Here is an 18,020-nt window from a genome sequence, read left to right as displayed (position 1 = left end):
GGTTGGGGGGGGGGGGGGGGTGACAATTATCCATATTTTGGATCTCTTTAACTGACTGTATCCATCCCTTTCTCCAGGTTTTTTTGTTTTTTCATCGTATCTATTCTCAGATTTTTTACTTTATTTTCTTAACTGTCACATTTTCTTTCATCTCAACCTACTGACTTGGACTTACATATTCTAGAGTTCATATTTTCTTTGCACAAACTTTCTTTTGCCATTGTGGGACTGAACCAACAGCTTCATCCCACTGAATGAGACCCTCAGCCTGACAAAATGTCTTTCTGTGATTTTCTGTGCTCTCTAGCTATCACTGATGAGTTCTAAAAGAAATGTTATGAATCCCTGCTCTTGTCTTTATTGTTTTTTTTTTTTAATTACTCATCCTGAGTCAGAGAAGGAGCCCCATGTTGCTCACACAGGGACTTTTTGGAGTCTTTTTGATTTGAGGCCACAATAAGAGTTTCTGTCTGCACTGAAGTGAGAGGGTCTCTGATGAGGCTACTGTAACCCCAGGGTAGAGGCGGGAGGCTGGAGCTGTACTGCAACCTCACAGGGCATATGGTCTTGGCAGTGTTTTCTCCAGGGAGCAGCTTCTGCACCACTCAGGGTTTGGCCAAGTCCTCAGCACCAGAGGCTCTGCTGCCCTTATCCTGGCTACAGGGTGCCTTGTTCAGCTGTGGGATGCCGTGTGGTTTAGGACAAAGCCAGGGAAGAGTTCCCAGCAAAACTCTCCAACCAGACTCGGACCACGTAGACATATGGGTACCCCAGGCCCTGGTGCTGCCTGCGGCTGCTCCACTCGCCCTCTGCTCCCTGAATTAGGCTGGCGAACCCCTCCCAAGTGCTTGGAAAGAAGCAGCACCACCCTGAGCCTTGTGTTGGCACAGCATACGTAGCCTTCCTGCCTGGTGCTGCACAGGACTCCCTGGGTACCCTGGCTCACAGTGGGCGAAGGACACCACGCAGGGAGTTTTTAACTCTTCGCGGCATCCCTTCATGAGGAAGAGCTACAGGGAGCTAAGTGCCTGCCAAGCCCTGCAATGAACTACTCTGAAGTTCTGATCCCTACCTGAATGCGAAGCAAAGCAAGGGCTTGCACTGTGCCAGGAACTGTCTCAAGGTGGGGACCCTGGCTGATGCCTTAAATCATTATCTCTTGTGGATACCTACACCTACCACACCCATGTATGGGTTTCTGGGGCCTCTGACCTGGCCTGGCTTAACACTGAATGGTCCAGCTCACTGCTCCTCCTCCTGCCTGCCCTTGGAGGAGTTAAAGATGAATTCCTCTCCATCTCACACCTCACCATGTCCAAAATGTGGGTGGCCTTGATGCCCTGGCCTGAGGGCCCCAAAAGAGCTGCACATGGCAGCTCCAGGCCTGCTCTCTTCTTCCCCATGAGAAGGGTCCAGGATGCCATTTAAGGGAACCAGAGCATGGAAAACCATCTGGCAAGTGGCATGGACCTGTGAGCTGGGGCAGACATGAGAGGAAGCTGGGAGAGCTGAGGAGCCCAAAACCAGCCAAAGACTGCCATGAGCAGGGCCCCTTCCCTGCCCCATTTCCTAGGTCTACTGCCAGTCAGTGTTGGCCTTGTATGTGTAATAATTCTCAATTTTTTCAACCCATAAAGCAAGATGAGTTGAGGGTGTTGCTGCTGGGAAGCGCTCTGCTCTGGGCTGGCGGGTGCAGCCTCTGCTTCTCCATTGTGAGCTCTGTGCTGCTGGGGCTCAGGGTCAGAGCTGGCACCTAGGACCCTGACTGTGATCAGCAGTGTCACCTGCCCTTGCTCAGGACCACTCTCTTTGGGGAAGCAGGTGGGGTTAGGCAGACAAGGAAGGGGCATGCGTTTCCTTCAGATCCCGGCCTCTCTCAGGGTTGGAGCCCGGGACTCTGCAGCACGCTGCTGGAGAAGGTGGTGGGGCTTTGAGTGGGGAGTTCTTTGGAGCTGAGCTCTCAGAAGAAAGTGATGCAGTTCTCAGGGCCCCTGTTGGTTCTGGGGAGAGTGGGCTTTAAGGCAAGGCCACCCCGTACACTTGGCCCCACGTGCATGCAGCCAATTTCCATCTTTTGACCACACCGGGCTGATCAGAGCCCACGTGGGTGAGCTCACCTGGTCATGAACTGCAAGCTAAATAAGCCTCCTCTCTCTGTGCAATGCCCAGCTTTGGGTACTTGCTACAGCAGTGGAAAATGGACTAGTACACAGCCATACTCCCCTCACAGGCTGGGTTCCAACGACCCAGCAGCCCTCCTGGCAAAGTCTCCTTGTGCTCTGGTGGGCACAGGAAGGTCAGCGGCACCCAGGGCCAGGCTGAATTTGCATCTGACCAAGGCCCAGAGCTGGTGCCAGGGTTTTAGGTGAAGGGATGCCTGGATCACCTTGTGAGGACGCAGTGGGGAGAAGAGGTGGGCATGGAGCCCACTGTGGCTTGGAGCATCCCTGACCCAGGTGAGGCAGAACCAGCAGGGACAGGGATGCAGGCCCAACTACGTACCGTTCCCCTTGTCTGAGCGCTGAGGGTGGCTGTTGACGGCACTGGGAACACCGTGGGTGGCCCAGCGTGTGTGGGCAATGCCAAAGTGTGTCTCAAACTCCACCTTTAAGTCCATACTGTCTTGTTCTAAATGAAAGAAAAGTCAGTTTGTGGCCTTTTAAAAATGAACACTGATGTCAAACTGTTACGATAAAAGGATGTCATTACATCATGGCGCGTCAGCTGTGCCAACAGCACCTCTTCACCACTGATCACACGTCCTACCCAGGGGATCTGTGCCATACCTGCACTGAGGTTTACTTAATTCTTATCAGCACTCAACTCATTTTTTAGTCAACACAAACTCTTTATAAAAAGAAAATGCGGCTGGACATGCAGCTCAGTGCAGGAGTGCTTGCCTAGAGTGTACAAGGACCTTGGTCTGATCGTCAGCATCAAAACGAGAGGGAAAAAAAGAAGAATGAAAGAAAAAGATCACTACTATAAGTAGAAAAGCAGTACCATTTGCCATAATATTAAAATAGATACATAACAATTAAAAATTTAAAAACATTCTCCACATGCCACTGCCTAAAATAAACCGTCCCACACTCGGTGAAATGGTTTTGGTGAATGCTTTTGAAATAAACGCTCTCAAGTGGTCCATTGTGCACTGCTCATGCCAATGAAAAGTGTTTTCCACCTACTGTAAAGCTCTTCATCCAAAGCCTTCACCTTGCCCTTTTTCTTGACCAGCTGGATGTGTCTTTCTTTGACTTCATGATTATTCCCATCGATTGCCACACCTGTAGTTTAAACATTCACTTCTTTACATGTTTAACTTTTTATTGAAGTATAATTCATACACAGCACAGAGCACTCATCAGTGAGTCTGGTAAGTGCACACTATCCTGGCCCACACCCAAAAAGATGCGGAACAATCTCATCATCTGTCTGTCCACTTGATTTCCCCTCCCTAGAGAGAAAACACTATTCACATTCCATCACCATGGATGAGTTTTCCTAGAATGTCATAAAATTGGGACCACAGAGATCACTTTTTACAGTGAATGTGCAATCTGTCTCTCTTCAGCATGAAGTACAGCCTACCCTCCACCCCAAGCTCCTGGGCCCAGAGGACAACCAACCACTGAGTAAAGATATGGAAAAACACATAATTCAAACTGTACCTATATTGAACATATACAGATCGTTTTCTTGTCATTCCTTAAATAAAACACTGTGACAACTACCTATATATAGCATGCCTGCTGTATTAGGTTTTACAAGGAATGTAAAGATTTTAAGCAATCAAGTGATGATTATAACGTGTACAGGAGGATGTGGGTGGGTTTTATGTGTGTCACTTTAGCATCTGCGGGGCCCCTGGAACCAGGCTCCCACAGAAACTGAGGACAGCTGTACTGCCGTGTTAAGTCCCTGCGGGGCAAACGTGTCATCTGGGCTGGAGGGGCAGGACTGCTACATCTCCAGCCTGGAGGAAATCCACGTCCTCTCACAGGCAGACAAGCATTCTACCACTGAGCTACACTCCTAGCCTCTATAATTTTATATACATTTTCATTTTTCTATTATCCTAAACTCTTCCCAAACAACGTCTTTCTAACTGGCCACACAATCCTCTCCACTGGATGGCTGTCTCCAGGCTCCTCCACCGCTCACCAACAGCTCGGTATTTAGTCTGTTTCCCATTTGAAATTAAGCAGCCTGAAGAGAAAAGGAGAGCCAGGTAATTTCGTATCCCTAACAGTTCTTAACAGGCCCACTAATAGAGTGGAGGTAGCAGGTAAGACATCATAATGCACAGAGCACCCCAGGAGAGATGCCCTTGACTGCGACTGCAGCCCAATGACGGTGAACCCTTTAGAGACTGAGTGCCCAATCTGCAACCTCAAACTCCTATATTTTATCACAAAGTGCAAGCACTGCAATTGAACCTGAATATTGAAGATTTAGTTTAGAAAAAACAACGCATATGTTAGCATCTTTTGTCTTAAAATAAAAGAGCTTTCAATGACACAAACAGCTTTATTTTTTATTGATTTATTGATTTATTTTTGTGGTACCGGGGACAAACAGCCTTTTATGAAAGGCAAAAGTCTGCACTTGGTGTGCTTTTGCACAAGTAATGTGATCTCTGCCGTTGTGTGCGTGCTGGTACTTGGTCAAACCTTGGCTCACACTTCACTAGTCTGACAGCAACACACACCACGCTCAGGCCATCTAGCAGTCGCATGTGCAAGGCCCTTGTGGGCGCTGATATCTGATGCTTGGTCCCTGCGGCGCGGCTGGGGCAACTTGGCTGGCGAGCAACAGAAGGCTCTATGCTACTGTGGCCTGCGTGCCACAGGTTCGCCAACACTGCCGTCGCCGTCCGTGCTGGGCGTGGCAGCCAAGCCCAAGCATCTAAGCACACATCTGTGCGCTGACTGCGAAGTACTGACTCCCACAGGTGCGGCTTCTTCCAAAATAGATTTCCTGAGTTATCCTTTGATCAGCAATACTGGAGAACAAGAACTGTTACTAGTAAACACAACTTGGGGTATTTTTCCCTGAGGTTTTTTTTTTTAGTTTTTATTTCTTCTTTTCTATATTTTTCTGTACTTTTCTATAGTCTTCAAATATCTTTAATGAACAAATGTTATTTTTATATTGAAAAGAAACATTAAACACGACCAGATAAAAAGCACAGGTTGTAAAAAGTGCCATCATGAAGAAAACAGGCAAGAGAAGAAAAGACCACATGATGTCCCCATAATGCCCCATGACCACCAGGTCACCTGCAGCACCTACCTGCCGAGTCATAGCCTCTGTACTCAAGACGCTGCAGGCCCTTGATGAGGGTCTCAAAAATCTCCTTCCTTGTCCGGGGGACTCTGTAGTTCATGTAAGCAAAAATTCCTGTTCAAAGAGGAAAAAATACATCATGTTAAGCAAACACTCACATTGCATTTAGAGTAAACACTCGGGAAACAGAGAAGGTGGCATCTCAGGAGGGCTCCCGGGCTCCGGACAGAGGAGAATACAGCCCTGCCTGGCATCACTGGAGAATGACACTCGCTGCCTGCTCTGGAGGGTTGTTTACTTAGCCACCCCCAGGGACCAAACAGTCACGAACTGTGTTTCACCTCTTGGCCTTGCAATCCCACGGCAGAGAATGTAACCTCAGGATGCACTTGCAAGAAGACAGCTTTCAGCGTAGTATGGTTTGCAAAGGTTAGCAGAGCAACCCAACTGCCTTGGGAAACTCTGAAGTGCCACCTCCTCTTTGATTGTCAGGGAAGACACCACGGGAGTTTTGAGAAGGTCAGCACCCCCCGTGGCAAAGAGGGACAGGAGCTTTGCTTCCACCTTCCATTTGTCAGCATGGCTTGGGTGTGACCGTGAGTGAATACCACTGTTACAGCAGCAAGAACAAATCTATCTCAGGCCACTGCCCTCTGGAGAATCCTTACTGCAAGGTAGGCTGGCAAGGCTGAAGATTTGATCTGGCTTCATTTTCCGTGTTTATATCTCAAAATAACACTTTTCCAAAAAGGGACCGATAGTCATCATGCTGTTTCTGTCTTTCCAAAATCCTCCACTGTCCTGTGTGCAACTCTGGGCCCTTGATCTATTCTCTCCTGCTGTGTAAATGCGCCATGCACCCCTCCCTCCCTGTCCTTTCCTCCTCTTTGTCCCCACTGGGGAGAACCTATCCACTTCACAGCTCAGCTGCAAGACCACCTCCTAGAAGAGGCTTTTCTTGGCTCCCAACAGACGTGGGCTGTGTGCGCTCGCCTGACGCGGGAGCAAAGGGCTTGCTCCTGACAAGAGGTGAGGTGGAAGGTGAGGCGGTGACAGTGCTCTGCCCTCTGGACCAGGTGATGCTGCCGTTGTGCTGTGGGCCTCACAGGACTGAATTCGCTCTCATGAAAGTCGGTTGTTAGGGAATGAGGCCGCCCCACGAGGGGCGCCAGGTCCCTGCATGCTCCTCTGCCACGCTGCCAAGCAGCCACAGGGCCCTCTCGGAGCCCCGCTCCGTGCCATCTGGTCCTTCCAGTCCCTAGAACTGTGAGTCAAGCCGACACTTATGAAGTACCCAGCTTCTGGGATTTGTTACAGAAACACAGCAGACTAAGACAGGGAAACGGTGGCACTTACATCTTTGTACTCCTCTGTCTCGGCACACAGCCGTTCGGTAAGTGCACGTGGAATAGAGGGGCTACACAGCTGTGTTCAAGGGAAGTCCCAGTGTGGGAAGAGGCTGCCGGGCTGCAGGCATGTTCACCGTAACTGTCAAGGCTACTCAGGATGCCTTGCTGACCACCGCAGAGAGGACAACCTACAAACAGCAGACTGCATTCCGCACCGTTCTGGAGGCTGAGGAGTCCAAGGTCAAGGCGCTGACAAACTCAGTGTCTGGGGAGGGCCAGTTCTTCAGATGGCCGTGTCTCTGCTTCCACACTAGAAGGGTCAAGTGCCCACCCTGTGGGTCTTTTCTAAGGCAGGGATTCCATTCCTGAGTGTTATGCCCCCCGTGACCTGATCACTTCCCAAGGCTCCACCTCCTAACACCAACCTTAGGAGTGAGGATGTCAACATATTAATTTCAGGGCAACACAGATATTCAGATCACAGTGGTAAATAATCTCTTTCAGTAGTTAACAACGTTACCCAAAGCACACTATGTGCCAGGCACTGGGCACAGGGTTCCCCCATAGCTGTCACCACAGTGTGGCCCTGCCCCTGTCGTCTTCACTTCTGGGACAGAAGCCCGGGACTCATCCAGAGTAGAGAGAGGAACGGAGGAGCCTGGCTGCAGGGCACACACACTCCTAACCACTGGGCTCTGCTGCCTTAGGGTAATATCATGTGGACTAAAGCAGATGTATTTCCCCAATTACACCTGGCTGGGGATAACTTTTTCCAGGGATGACCCTCAACGGAGAACAGCCTGCTCGAGGACAAGGGCTGACCACCGCCACATACGTCACCACTGTGGTATCTCTAGGCATGAAGAAGCTCAGAGGCACGTCGTTAAGTCTGAAAGATCAAGCCTCAGTGAATGAATGTTATATTGGATCCCATCGCGCCAAGGCTTAATTTACTGAAATTCATCTGCATATACTTGGTCAGAAAATAGGCCGCAAAATTAAACAGTACTGAAGCTATATATAACATTCTTACATAGCACACATTATCGTCATGGGATAATTTGCACATACATATCAAGGCAGAGTTCAGATATAAAAATATGCACACTGTGCTTTCTGAGCAGCTACAGACGTCTTCTTTTAAAAATGGCTGAGGGCAACGTTGACAGTAAGCTATTTCCGTCTTCCTCAGTGGGCGACCTCGGGTCAGGTGAGAGGCGCTGAACATGAGGGCTACATGCAGTGTGGACCCTCGGTCAGGCAAAGGGGCCTCCTTGAGCAGGAGCTCACACTGTGACCACAGAGATATCTTGGATGCATTTTGTCACCTTACTTATTATTTTAAAAGTTACCTTTTACCATCAGCATTAAAAACTGTAACAGCTTTCTTGAGCTATAAAAGCAGCACATTATCCCATTTAAAGTATACAATTCAACGATTTCTAGACTGTTTACAGATGTGTGCAGCCATCACCAAAATCTGGCAGTGAGAAATTTCCCTGGGTGATACAGCCAGGTTCCAGTAAATAAAAGGCCATCTGGCTATGGCAGTCATGTGAAGAATGAAGCAGCTCAATGTAATCATCCTTGCTCTCAAATCTTTGCTTTGTTTTGGGGACACTGGGGCTTTTGCACTGAGCTACATCCCAGCCCTTTTCTGTTTCTTTTTTTTCTAATTTTGAGACAGGGTCTCCCTCCTCCCTCCCTCCCTTCTTTCCTCCGGTGGTGCTGGGGATCCACCCCAGAGTCTTGTGTGTGCTAGGAAAGTGCTCCATTGATCTACACCTCCAGCTCTTTCTGATATTTATGTACCACATGCAATACTTAATTACCATGGCTACACACTGCTTCATTCAAATTCAAATTTTTCCTTTTGAAACTTTCTGGAATTTTTTCTCAGATGCTTTCCACCCAGGATTGGTTAAATCTGTGAATCAAAAATATTTGGAAAAAAGCTTGCATCTTGTCCTGCATATGTACAGACTTCTTCTCTTGTCACGATTCCCTTAACAATATAGTATACAAACAATTGGCATGGCATTTACATGACATTAGATATGATCAGGAGTCTAGAGATGACTGAAAGTATACCAAAGCATGTGTATAGGCTCTGTGCAAATACTATACTATTTTACACAGGGAACTTCAGCTTCCATGGATTTGATATCCATGGGGGTCCTGAAACGAACCCTGCCTGAAACCAGGGGATGTTTGTACTTCTCGAGGGGCACTCAAAACTCAGGGAGCAGTGGTCCTCTTAGAAGTGGCTGGCGATGTGGGGCAGACACTTCCTTTTCCACCGCATTTTTATTTGTATGCCTGAGATATTTCACAATGTTTCATTACATGAATTAGACAGTGGTAAATACATAAGAGTTATCTAGACGACTAGAAAAGATTTAGAAATGGTCTCATTCCATCAGAAGGGGGACATCCTAGCCAAGACACAAGGGTTGACAATGATGAACTCTGTGGAGAGGGGCGAACGCAGCACAGCCTCGGTGCATCCTGACTTCTGGTGTGCACAGCCAGCACAGTGAGGGGCCTGAGGGCCTGCAAGGACGGGAGCAGCGACAGTGAGGCACCGGGACCTCCCACCACACCTCTTCAAACTCTGCTTTCCCAGGCTTGTTCCAGCCCGCCTATCTGGCCTGCTGTGCCACAGCGTTGCACTCCCCTAGGCCAGGTCTCAGCCACCAGCCAGGTCCTGGCCAGGTCCTCCTGCCCTGCCTGCCTGAGCTGAGCGAGGCAAGAATCTCACTGTGGACCCCCAGCCTCCCACCTGCAGGAGCAGCCACAAGAGTGGGCTTTCTGCCCACTTAAGCACACGTCCCATCCAACCCTACAAGGACCTCAGGGTCCTCCCACTGAGGTGGTTCCTTCCTTGGCCTTTCCTGCCTATACTATAGCAAGATGTGTAGTGCGGCGGCTGTTTGGGGCTAGGGCCAGATGCCAGTTCCAACCCACCAGTCCTCTGTGCTTTGCGTGGCCTTAGCAGGTTGCTGGACACCTGGAACAAATTTTCTTATTGGTGAAACCGGGGGAATGGCAGAATCTACTCACTAGATGGCTGTGACAATTCAGAGTGCTGTATCTATGCATGTGTAGCACACAGCACAGTACTGGCCACATATCGAGCAGCCTTTCAGTTAAATGGAGCGGGAAGCTTCCTACTCCTAGGGTTCTTTGGCCCAAATGCAACGTGTGCCTGTGGTACATGGCCAGATTGGAGAAATTATTATTAAATAAGGCCAATGGCGAAAGAGTACCACCTTGTTGTTGTTTCTTCTTGGACTTCCACTTTGGGGAAATAGTGGTTAAGCCACATGCGTGATTTGGCTGTGGCTTGAGCAAGATTTAATTCATCCCATAAACCGTTTACTCTCGAGGGCCTTGTCCTTGGAACACTGAGGTGCAGAGTAGGCCTCACAGAGTGGAAGCCCTCGGGCTCTGCAGGGAGAAGGATTTCCTGTTGGGGTTGGGGGCAGAAAGCCCCAGAGCTGGCTTTTTACACAGATGGTTTCCACTCATTCTGCAGGTTTCAGCTGACAGGTCACCCACGAAATCACTGCAGTCCCCTGTCCACCTTCTAGTAGCTACATCGCCCAGTTTACTTCCCATACAGCATTTGCCCCTTGCACCCTGCTTACTGCCATCCTTGTGAGGGTGGTGACCATATCTATCTCTGTATGTGCAGCACCTGGTCCAAGTATATGTGAGATATAAATGAACAAGCAGCTGTTGAATGAAGGAATGTGTGAGTAAAGAATGTGAATGGACAGGGAGACAAAGACAAGTGACCTTGAAGCTCAGTCGAAGGCAGGAAGATGTTTTCAGGAATCCATGGAAGATTTTATTGCTTCAACTCAAGAGGAGCAGAGAGGATGAAGAGTCTGGTACTGCTGAGCCAGGGGCCTCTGGTGTCGGCACCTCTCACACTAGTGGTGTGGCGTCATCCACACTCCAGATTAACTCCTGGACCCTTAAACACAGAGGTCCATGCCCCTGTGCTGCTCCCACACCTGGCCTCCATGTACTGTGCTGAGCCCCTGAGTGAGGACAGCCTTCTACACAGACTCTGGGGGAAGGTCCCAGAACTCTGCTACAGAGTAGGCCACTTTCACCACCATCACTGAGTCTTCTAAGTGCCAAACCCTGCATGTCTAACCCTCACAAGGCCCTTAGCTGAGAGATTTCCATTCTCGTGAGTGGACAGAGCATCTGAGGCTCTAGGGTCAGGCACATCAGTACGTCACAGCCAGCTCCACCTGACTGCAAGCTGGCCTCACCGATCCCAGACAGCAGATTCCCACCCCCAGTCCTGAGAACTTGCTCCAGCTGTGAGGCCCTGGCCTATGGGTAGATGTCCACCCAGTGCTGGACACGCAGAGCTCAGAGCTTCCTCGGCACCCACTCCTCTGCCCGGACAGTCCCTCAGGACACCTTACCACAGGACACCCCTGCTTCCTACTCCAGCCTTCCCACCAGGCCGTGACGACCACAGCAAGGCAGGCTCCACCTACATTCCTCCTCCCTCTCTCCAACCCCTGCACCACAGCTGCCCTCCTCAGCCTGGCGTCAGATCCTCCTGTCATTCAGTCTGACCCGCCCTTACCCCCTCCCGTCCTTCTGCAGGATCTGACCTCCTGGTTCCACACCCGTGGGGCACCATGAGCTGAGCACAATCACACTTGGGGCTTACAACTCTACCCCACTGCATCAGAAATAATCTTTCTCTTCTGCACACTTTTCCTTTTTTCCAAAATACTCATCAGTCTCTACCTCTACTTCTCACCATTTACTGGCTCCACGGGTTGATCAGATTTTTTAAAAGCCAAGAGGAGAGGGCTTTCACGACACTGTATTACCTTAGGGGACAGTCCTTCCATTTCTGAGACTCTCGGTCTCTCGAACGCAGTCAGGAAGGAAGTCCTCGTGGGGTGCTATGCTTTTGTAACACCTTTTCTCATATACAGAAATCTGTGCAGCCCATAGAGGGCAGGCTCCGGGGCCAGAGCAAGTGGGAGCAGTCTTACCTACTGAGTGAAACGACAGGGGAGAGACAGAGGGGTGGTGGGAGGACTGGGAAAGGGAGTGGGGTGGCAGAGCCTGGACACTGGCTAGGGTAGACATGCAGGGTTGGGGGTCCTAAGAAAGCCTCAAGATCTTTGACAGCAGGACATCGAGGAAGGCATGAGCATGGAGAACTCAAATGGGAAGCCCAAGAAGCAGAACACATGAGACTTTTTAAAGAAAAGGCATCTCTTGCAATCTCTGCAAACACAGCCCCAAGCCAGGTAAATTTCCTAGGCGAAAGAGAGCACAGTGACTTCGGAGAGCTGCCTGGATGGCCCAGCTCAGCCACACTCCCTGGGCCTCCCTCCTCCCCTGGCACACAGAGCTTCAGACAGCTTTTTAGGGCGCCACTCTTAAAACTAATGGGCGAAGGGAGTGAGATGTTACAGAGTGACAGAAACTGAGACAAATCCAGAGGGACTCCCGAGGAGCCCAGAGAGGGACCATGGCCCCTTGGCCTCATCTTACCTGGGAGGGCTGCGGCTTCCAGAGAGATCATCCAGGAACTCAGAATCAAAGGCCCAGGAAGGCGAGGGCCCTGACACTCAGGATTCACCCCAAATGACAGAGGGTGAAATGGCCAGCTTGGGGAGCGGGAAGGAGAATCAGGAGCCCTGAATTCTTGGGACCTTTCCCCTGGAGTGCTGGGGATGGAGGAAAGGGGCAGCTTGGGGCTAGGTGATGAGGAAGGCGGCTGGAGCCCACATCCTGATTTTATTAACGCTGCTTTGGAGAATCTCTCCTCACTCTGGCTTCCCAGTGGAAACACGGCCCTCGCTGTGAGTGAGAAGTCCCTCGCAGAGGTCCCACTGTGAGCCTCCGTCTGAGCCCTCCCAGCAAGGCCAGGTCTTCCCACCCTGTGGGCTCTCTCTCCACCCACGGCTTCTCAGAACACAAGGGCTGGATCTTTTAGTCCATGAACCTAATGTAGATTAGTTTCCTCTCTGAGTCCCAAATTGGATCACCCTCTACCCAAACAGGAAATCATGGCCCCAAGGAACTCTCATAAAATTTCAGTGCACGTGTGAATGTGCGCGTGCATGCTGGGGAACGGTGGGGCAGATCTACCCTCCTGGTGAGCCCCCAGGAATGGGGAGGCCACTGGGCCAAGGGCTGCTGTGGAAGTGGCCTCTCCGGCACTCTTTTCGCTCTCACAGGCTGGGAAAGGCTGCTTGGCAGACGAAGTAGGGTGACCATTCCTGGTGGCCCCACGAAGAAACCAGAGTAAAGACGGCAGTGCCATGAAGCACGTGGCCCACATCCAGGCTGCTGTAACAAGGCAGAGAGGCCTGGTACCCAGGGCCAGGTCAGAAGGGGTCTGGGCTGCGCTAGTCCTTTCCTGGCCCAGGCCTCCCTAGAATCCTGGGTTAAAGTTACTGACAGATAAACCCACCGGATAACAGTGGACTCTGCTTCCTGCAGCCAACACAGACAAGGCATTTATTTCTGTTTTTAAAAGAAAAGTTCCTGATCTCCATGTTATTTTAGGATTTTACAAAAACGAAGTAGGAAGTACCATATACTCTTCATTTTATTAAAAGAAAAATAAACTTTTGAGAAAAAAACAAAAGAAAGCTCTATTAAACCGCCAAAATTTGGCTGTAAAAGAAGCCCAACTTTTTTTCAGTGAGAATTGTTTCCTTGGAAAATTAAAGAAAGGCAGATAATCAGATTAAATTAATTACCAATGATTGTAAATTCAGCTTTAGAATTTTTCTACCAAATTGTGTGTAACCTCAAGTTAATTTCTCTTACAAGCCATTTTTGCTAAATAAAAAATAATTTCTCCATTTAAAACCACTGTTAACTAGGACATGCCATACCATAAAATTTCCAGAGGTTTCTACGAACATGGAAAACCCCTGACAAATACAACTGACCAGTGGAAGAGCACGTGGTAACTGGAAGGAGGAAGAAGATGGAGAGGAGCCCTGAGCAAACCGTGAGTGGTAATTCCTCTGTCCCAGAGTGCCATCCTCCCCTGTGTGCCGGAGCTGTTAGCCTCAGCTTCCGAGAGCTAGCTGGGTGCTCTTTTCTACACTCCACACTTAGAGGCATACACTGAGGACCTACAACTAGCCTGGTGTAAGCACTTACACCAGAGAAACTGGAGAGCCACTACTCAGCACATCACTGGGGAGGAGACTTCAAAGACGGGAGGCTGCTGAGGCATGGCGAGAGATCAGACAAGCACCCTGTGGCCATTAATCATGATATGTCACCTTGAATTGATTAAGAGACATTCTGGAGTACAGTTCTGGGCATGTCTGTGGATGACGGACACGCAGGCCAACAAACTAGGTGGGGAAGATCCATCCTGGATGTGAGTGGCACTGACCAGTAGGCTTGTAGCCTTTCAACATTGGTCTCCAGTTTCTTCAGGCTCTAACATAGGCCCGCACTGGTGACTCTCGAGGGAGCTTCCAGGCCCTCGACCTGGGGCTGGCACTGCATCCCTGGCTCCTCTTGTTCTGCCGCTCCCATCTCTTTGGGCTGAGCAGCTCCTGGATCCTCCAGCCCTCTGGTGTGCCAATGGCCAGTGGGACTCTCCTGCTCTGACCACATGGACAGCCACTATGGATGCTCCCTACACTGATCCTGCAAGCCTCCTGGTAAATCCCCTGGGGTAATTATACATGTTCTCTGGTACTACTCCCTGGAGAACCCTAGCTACCACACACCCAGGTCCCAGAGTCCGTGTCCTCAACTCCTAGGCTCACAAGAGATGGCACTTCCTTCCAAGGAAGAGAGGACACCGTATTTGATGAGATTTCGAGAGGTGGAAGGAGTAGGGGAAAGATGAACCCTTGTCTGAGTCATTTAATCTCCCTGGATTGCTGTTTCCCAAGCTGTCACAGCACAGGATCTGTGTCCTAGCTGAGGCAAGAGGCAAGTCCACATCAAGTCCTCGATGAGCTGTCTCTAAGGACTGCTACACAAGCAGACTGCGCATGTGAACACTCATGTCTGTGTACTGGTATGCACACAAGTATGTCTCTGGCCTCTTTTGGTTCTGAGAGAAAAACCTTGCATCTTGCAAATAAATGATGAGCAGAGAGAATTTGTGCATACAAGAAGGGCAAGATCCTGGGGATGGCAGATACTGTGGCACAGCAGCTGACTTTTAAAACACTGTAAAGTCTGTTTGATCCCCTGGGCCTCTGGCTCCAGGCCAGTGAAGGAGGGTGTCAGGTTTGAGTCCAGAAGGTCCCCCCAACACCTCATGTGTTTAGGGGGCCCTCTGGAAGGTGACTGGATCATGGGGTGCTGTACTCTCCAGTGGGTAAGTCCCCTGAGGAGTTCAGAGCTGAATGTGCTGCTAGAGCATGGAGCCTGGTCAGAAGAGGCTGGTCACTGGGTGTGGCCTGGGAGGGCAGCTCTTCTTTTCCCTCTCTCTGCTTCCTGGCTGCCACGAGATGAGCGACTTTTCTCTGCCATGCCATGCTCTTCCACCATCTGCTTCTGACTATGGACCTCTCCTCCTTCAAGTCGTGAATGTTGGGTACTGTGACCCAGCAGAGGGAAAGTGAGCAGGACAGAGGGGGTTCAGTTAATGGCTATGCTCACCTTCTCAATGAGGTGGGCCCAGTCCAAGAGGGCTGGACCAGGGGTACCGTGGAAGGGAATGCTGGTGGACTTTTGCCTGAGATGCCCAAGGCCAAGACTTGTGCATCCGGGATTTGTAATACTACACTATTTGGAAGGAAAGAACATGAAAGTCACAATCCAACTGCAGGAAAATGAACTACAACCCTCAAAGACACCAGGCTCTTATCCCCAGAATCTGTAAAGGCTGCCTTTGATGGGAAAAGGTCATTCTAGATTAGAGTAAATTAAAGATCCTAAATTTACTGTGAGATTATCCTGGATAATCTGAAAACCCTAAAAACAACCAAACTGCCAAAACAAGTGCCCTTCTAGAAGGGAGGCACAAGGAGATCTCACAAGAGGAGGAGGCTGTGCCCGCAGAGCAGAGACTGAAGTGTGCTGTGCCTCTGGCCTGGCATGCCTGTACCTTTCTCTGTATGGGGGTGTGGACCTCATGCACTATTTAAGTAGTGACAAAGGATTTCAGGATGATCTTCAGATTTTTTTCAAGAAAAGTGAAAAACTCCACTGATATGAATTCTCCCAACTTTATAGTTTGGCAACTAATTTTGTTTTTGACAACTAATTTAAAAAATGCTTAAATCATGTTACCAAACAAAAAGTCTATCTGCATGGTGGCCTCAGAGTTCCAGGCTACTGTGGTCTCGCTTCTGTGGCAGATTTGCCTTCAGTGGTATGGGTCTCTGACTGGCCCACAGCCCCTAATTCACCTGTCCCTTCTCGGAGGAGGGAACACGCCCACGTGAACTATGAAACCACAGGGCCTGGGAAACAGGGCATCTCCACAAGCAGGAGGGGAGGAGAAGGAAGTATAGCAGACTCTCCATTGGGGACAGTCAACAGAAGTCCACAACTGTACCAACAAATTTGCACACGAGCACCCCAGCGTCGTTCCAGCTAAATTCCCAATGTACTAGAAGTTTTTTAGGTGCACCTGCTCAGTCTACGGAGGATCAACTGCTGTCAGGTCCCTGGTTTCTGTAGGAAGAGCAGCAAAGACAATCTGAACATGGCTGTCAACTAACTGATAAGGAAGGCAGTTGGTCTTAGCCCCTGCAGGATGGCCCAGGAGATCTGGTATCTTAAGGCTGCTTTGAATGGTAGTGCTAGGCATGGCCCAAGGAAAGGACCTAAAGCAATTCCTGCTCAGATACGATGTGCACAGATCTCTCTGGGCCTCAGTTTCCCTCCATGTAAAGTGAAGGTGCTAGATAGGTCTTTCTGGGAACACTGTTACATTTTTTGCTGTATCCTTGTACCAAAAACACAGTCATTTCACTTGGCTGTAAAACTGGTTCAATTTTCAAAATTTTAAATGAATTCATTACAAAAGAAAACAACCATAGAAGGAAAACCAGAACGCTTTGCCACACACACACACACAAACCATAAGCCAAAAAAGCCAGGCCAATGTATTCAGGTCTAGCCAGCTGCTGCCACCTCCTCTGGACCGGAGGCAGTTGCCCCAGGCAAGGGTGCTTGTCGAGTGTCAGAGGTGTTAAAGACACATGGGGCCAAGCTGAGACTTTCTCTTGTGTACTTGAAAAGGAAACAACTCTCCCTAGAGAAAGCTACATGACTCCCTGCTGAGCACCACCACCCCGCAGCGAGATCTGGGAGCCTCCTGGCTAGACTAGCACATCCTCTTTGATCTGGCTCCCACAAGCACTCCCAAGGGCCAAGGCTGATCCGGACCCCTGGACATCCCTTCTCACATACAAGTGAAGCTCAGCACCAAAGATGTGAGCAGACAGGCTGGTTACAACCCAAAGCTCAACCTTTCCCACAGAGATAATACATAGGTAGCCCCTTAAGAAAGGCATGAGAGAAAGAGGCAAGGGTTAGTTAGGGTGGAAAGCTGGGGCTGTGAGGGGACAGAGAAGGGCAGCCTCTCCTGATTGGAAGGTCCCTGCCCACATCTGGTGCTAAGGCCCCTAGTGGGTAAAGGGCCTGAATGCTGCACGGAAGAGCTCACAAGGGCTTTGCGTATGGCACAACTGCTACCTGTGCTCACCTCTGTCCCTAGAAAGCCCCACGGCAGCCTACACACTGTCAGTGATGCCTGGAAGGCTTCAGGTTCGGTGGAGGCTTCAGGAATTTAAACAGTCGCCTGCTCGGCCGGGGTGACTGCCTCTCCATCCAGCTGCCCACTTCAAGGCTAGTCATCCTCTTTCCTAGGCGACTGGCCTGCAAAACTAGGCCGGTGCAACCCTTGGCCGGGGCTCACAGCTGGCACACCCCACCCTGCAGCCCTCAGCAAAGTCAGAGGCGCCTCTCATGGCTTCAAAAGTTCCCCCAGGTTCTCCAGCCACAGGGGCCTGGAGTGGGTAACCGAAGTCTACTCTGGAGGAAAAGCACAGTGACCTTTTGTCCCAGCATAAGTTCCTGGCTCCCCGGGCCGCCGCGGAGGCGGCCCAGCCAGGAGAGTAAAGAACTGCAGATGTGCGCTCAGCGCCCAGGCCGCCCGAGCCCGCCGGGGAACGGGACAGCGCTGGTGGCCCCGCCGTCGACCAGAGCCAGGCTGGACCTTGCCCTGCATCCTCACCGCGCTCCCGACAGTTTTACTGAGCGCCGAGAGCTCTTTTCAGCAAAGAAGCAGCAACCAGAAACCACCCTTCCAGGGACAGGAGTCCACTCGGGCACGAGAGGAGGGCGCAGGTGGGGCCGCCTAGCTGGTGCGCGCCAAGGGAAGAGGCG

At 50.3% G+C, this 18,020-nt stretch overlaps 1 protein-coding gene across 1 annotated transcript in view; it reads right to left on the bottom strand.

The window, feature by feature from the left end:
• The window catches only part of Gfpt2 (glutamine-fructose-6-phosphate transaminase 2), a 55,278-nt gene that overhangs the window by 32,947 nt on the left and 4,311 nt on the right, over window positions 1-18,020 (bottom strand). The window contains exons 5-7 of the mRNA XM_033761757.1: window positions 5,296-5,403; window positions 3,189-3,287; window positions 2,503-2,628 (exon numbers count right to left, since the gene is read on the bottom strand). Coding sequence (XP_033617648.1) covers window positions 2,503-2,628; window positions 3,189-3,287; window positions 5,296-5,403 — 333 coding nt within the window. The remainder of the gene's footprint in view (window positions 1-2,502; window positions 2,629-3,188; window positions 3,288-5,295; window positions 5,404-18,020) is intronic.

Source organism: Fukomys damarensis, unplaced genomic scaffold (genome assembly GCF_012274545.1).
Source record: "Fukomys damarensis isolate Sample0158 unplaced genomic scaffold, DMR_v1.0_HiC HiC_scaffold_9, whole genome shotgun sequence".
NCBI lineage: Eukaryota > Metazoa > Chordata > Mammalia > Rodentia > Bathyergidae > Fukomys > Fukomys damarensis.
Note: the sequence above shows the minus strand (reverse complement) of the source record. Positions and strands in the feature narration are given on the sequence as shown.